The following is a 3,080-nucleotide window of genomic DNA, read 5'->3' on the forward strand; positions in this document are numbered from 1 at the left end:
GTACTGTAATTAGTGCTACGGAACCTGACAAAACGGCCCTACTTGGAACTTTCAGGATACCGCTGTTCAACCATCACAGACAGGAAATCATTTGCCGTGCCTTGATAGACAATGGATTGCAGTTAAACTTCGTCAGTGAAAGCTTCGTACGACGGAATGGATTGCCTCGTAAGTCAGTCAACCAAACAGTGAAACCAGTTGGAACTGCCCCCCTATGGAGACGAGAGGACTGGCTCCGATAACTTTGTCATTGCCAGGAGAAGACAGATTACTACGAGCAGACTTCTTCATCATGCCTCAAGTCACATCAGATCTACCAGGAGACGATGTGGAAGTACGCGAACATAACCTACCATCTCGATATGCGCTGGCGGATCCAGATTTCGACAAAAGAGGAAGGGTTGATCATCTATGTGGTGTTGAACTGGCAAACGAGCTCACCACAGGTAAACGGATACGAGAAGGATCTCTCACCTTGGATGAATCAATTTTTGGCTGGATTGTGAGTGGATCAGTACAGTTACTAAGCAAGCGCAATACTGATAGAGTTTTGCAAACAAACTTTGTCAGTCTTGAGTCTGAGCTGGACATTAGTCGCTTTTGGACAGTTGAGGACTTGCCTTTGAACCGATGCCCTCGATCGAAGGATGAAGAACTTGTTGAGGATCATTTCGACAAAACAACCATTACTAAGCCAGATGGTCGATACTCTGTTAGTTTGCCTTTCAAGACAACCGTTGGAACCCTCGGCGAGTGCAAAGCCAATGCACTCAAACGATTCTTCAGTCTGGAATGCAAGCTTAAACAGGATGTGGCTTTGTACACTCAGTACCGAGACTTCATCAAAGAGTTCCGCGACATGGGTCACCTAGAAGTTGCACCACCAGATAATGTCAGAGAAAAGATGCTACTACCTTCCTCACCACTGCGTTCTAAAGGATATTACAACTACAAAGCTACGAGTTCTCTTTGACGCTAGTGCTCTTACTAGAACCCGAATTTCACTGAACGATGCATTGATGGTTGGCCCCAAGCTTCAAGACGATTTGTTTGATCATCTGCTAAGATTCCGATGCTACCCCATTGGAATCACCGGAGACATTGCAAAGATGTATCATCAGGTGGCTCTTAACGCGGAGGATAAGAACTTCCACCGAATTCTATGGAGAGATATACCCGATCGACCAATAGATACCTACAGGATGACCCGAGTGACATATGGGGTTGCTAGCAGTTGCTATCATTCTGTTCGATCACTCAAAAAAGCAGGCAAGCATTCTTGTGTCGAAGAAACAATCAGTCGAGACTTCTACGTCGACGACTGGTTGACTGGCGCAGATGACATACCCTCTGCGAAGAAACTGCTCAGTGACGTTAGATGTCAGCTAGCAACGAAACAGTTTCCTCTACGAAAAATTGTAAGCAGCTCAGCAGAAGTCATGGAATCCTTGCCCAGTGAGTTGCGCGAAAATGAACACGAGTTCTCAGCAAAAGAACACTCTGTGAAAGCATTAGGAATCAAGTGGCTTCCGACAGACGATGTCTTCGTCTTCAAAGTAGCCCACGATCTGAAGGAGAACATGACAAAACGATCTCTACTCTCAGACATCTCTAAGATCTTTGATCCTCTGGGCTGGCTGACTCCGATAACGCTTCCGTTGAAACTCATCATGCAATCCTCTTGGTCGCGGGGAATCAATTGGGACGACAAACTCCCCGATGATATGATGGAGACGTTTCTAAGGTGGAGGACTAAAGTTCACAATGTGGAGAATTTTGACATACCGAGACATGTTGTGGAGGACAGTTTTGAGCTTCATTTGTTTTGTGATGCATCAGAAACCGCATACGCCAGTTGTATCTACGTCAGGAAGACGAAGACGAAATTAACCAATCCTTTTGTGGCTAAATCAAGAGTGGCACCTTTGAAACCTTTGATGATCCCCAAATTTGAATTGTGTGCAGCTGTGCTAGGATGCAAGTTGCTGGACCATACAAGGAAAGCACTTCAAAAGATAGGTCGGAATCCGAAGGAAGTTTTCGGATGGACAGATGCCACGATTGGACTTTGTTGGATTAACGAGACCCCCAACATCTGGAAGACTTTTGTTCACAACCGAGTGCATGAAGTACAGGAGGTTTTGAAACCAGTCAACTGGCGCCATGTACGAAGTAAGGAAAACCCAGCTGATGCTGCAACTCGTGGACTCGATGCAATTACGCTGAACAACTCTTCACTGTGGTGGCATGGACCGAGCTGGCTCTCTGAACTTCGGATTCCAGACCAACCAAAGCTAACAAAAGTTGGTTCTGAAAAATGCAGTTATCAATAGCTGCCAATTGGTCAAACCTTCTTTGGACGCACTATTAGATCTGGAAAAATTCAGCAGTCTACAGAAGTGCATTCGTGTACTGTGCTGTGTTGTCTCTTTTGCACATCGAAACCAGAAGCACCCAGAAGATGGCAGTTACGTTCATCCAACTTCTTTGACGAATAGATGCAACGCCCTTCTGAGGCTAATACGAAACGAACAAACTAAGTTCTTCAGTGATGAACTAAGGGCAATGAATGCTGGCGAATGAGTTGCGAAGAAAAGCCATCTTCTGCGACTATACCCCTTCGTTGATGACGGACTCATCAAGGTGGGCGGGAGACTGACTCAGAACCAAACTCTCGCAGAGGGTCAGCGCGACCAAATCGTGATACCCAAGAAAAGTCGACTGGCCAAACTCATCCTGCAGGACATCAATCTGAAGTTTTTTCATGCTCCCGCAAATACGATCCTTGCTGAACTTCGACGACATTTCTGGATTGTGGACGCGCAAGCAGCAATTCGTCACCTCATACGAAACTGCGTGAAGTGCCAACGATTCAACGGACGATCAAATCACCCTTGATGGGAGACCTACCCAAAGAACGAATAACGCCTTCGCCTCATTCACTCACACTGGCATGGACTTTGCTGGTCCTTTTGTGACACTGAATGGAAAACAGCTGTCAAAGTCATGTTTGGCTTTGTTTATTTGCTTCACAACAAAGGCCATACATTTGGAGCTAACATCGGGTTTGTCCTCCCAGT

The 3,080-nt window shown here is 45.9% G+C and overlaps 2 protein-coding genes across 2 annotated transcripts; both read left to right on the forward strand.

Moving 5' to 3' along the window:
* The first annotated feature begins 292 nt into the window (after positions 1-292).
* On the forward strand, positions 293-973 carry LOC134855985 (uncharacterized). Its single transcript, XM_063872350.1, has one exon. It carries the CDS (start codon positions 293-295, stop codon positions 971-973), a length of 681 nt encoding a protein of 226 aa, XP_063728420.1.
* Positions 974-1,019: 46 nt separating this feature from the next.
* On the forward strand, positions 1,020-2,333 carry LOC134855986 (uncharacterized). Its single transcript, XM_063872351.1, has one exon. It carries the CDS (start codon positions 1,020-1,022, stop codon positions 2,331-2,333), a length of 1,314 nt encoding a protein of 437 aa, XP_063728421.1.
* Positions 2,334-3,080: the final 747 nt, after the last annotated feature.

This window comes from Symsagittifera roscoffensis, unplaced genomic scaffold, assembly GCF_963678635.1.
Source record: "Symsagittifera roscoffensis unplaced genomic scaffold, txSymRosc1.1 SCAFFOLD_936, whole genome shotgun sequence".
Lineage (NCBI taxonomy): Eukaryota > Metazoa > Xenacoelomorpha > Acoela > Convolutidae > Symsagittifera > Symsagittifera roscoffensis.

Excerpts from the sequence above, each read along its gene's own strand:
- LOC134855985 (XM_063872350.1), top strand. The coding sequence starts at position 293 with ATGCCTCAAGTCACATCAGATCTACCAGGAGACGATGTGGAAGTACGC.
- LOC134855986 (XM_063872351.1), top strand. The coding sequence starts at position 1,020 with ATGGTTGGCCCCAAGCTTCAAGACGATTTGTTTGATCATCTGCTAAGA.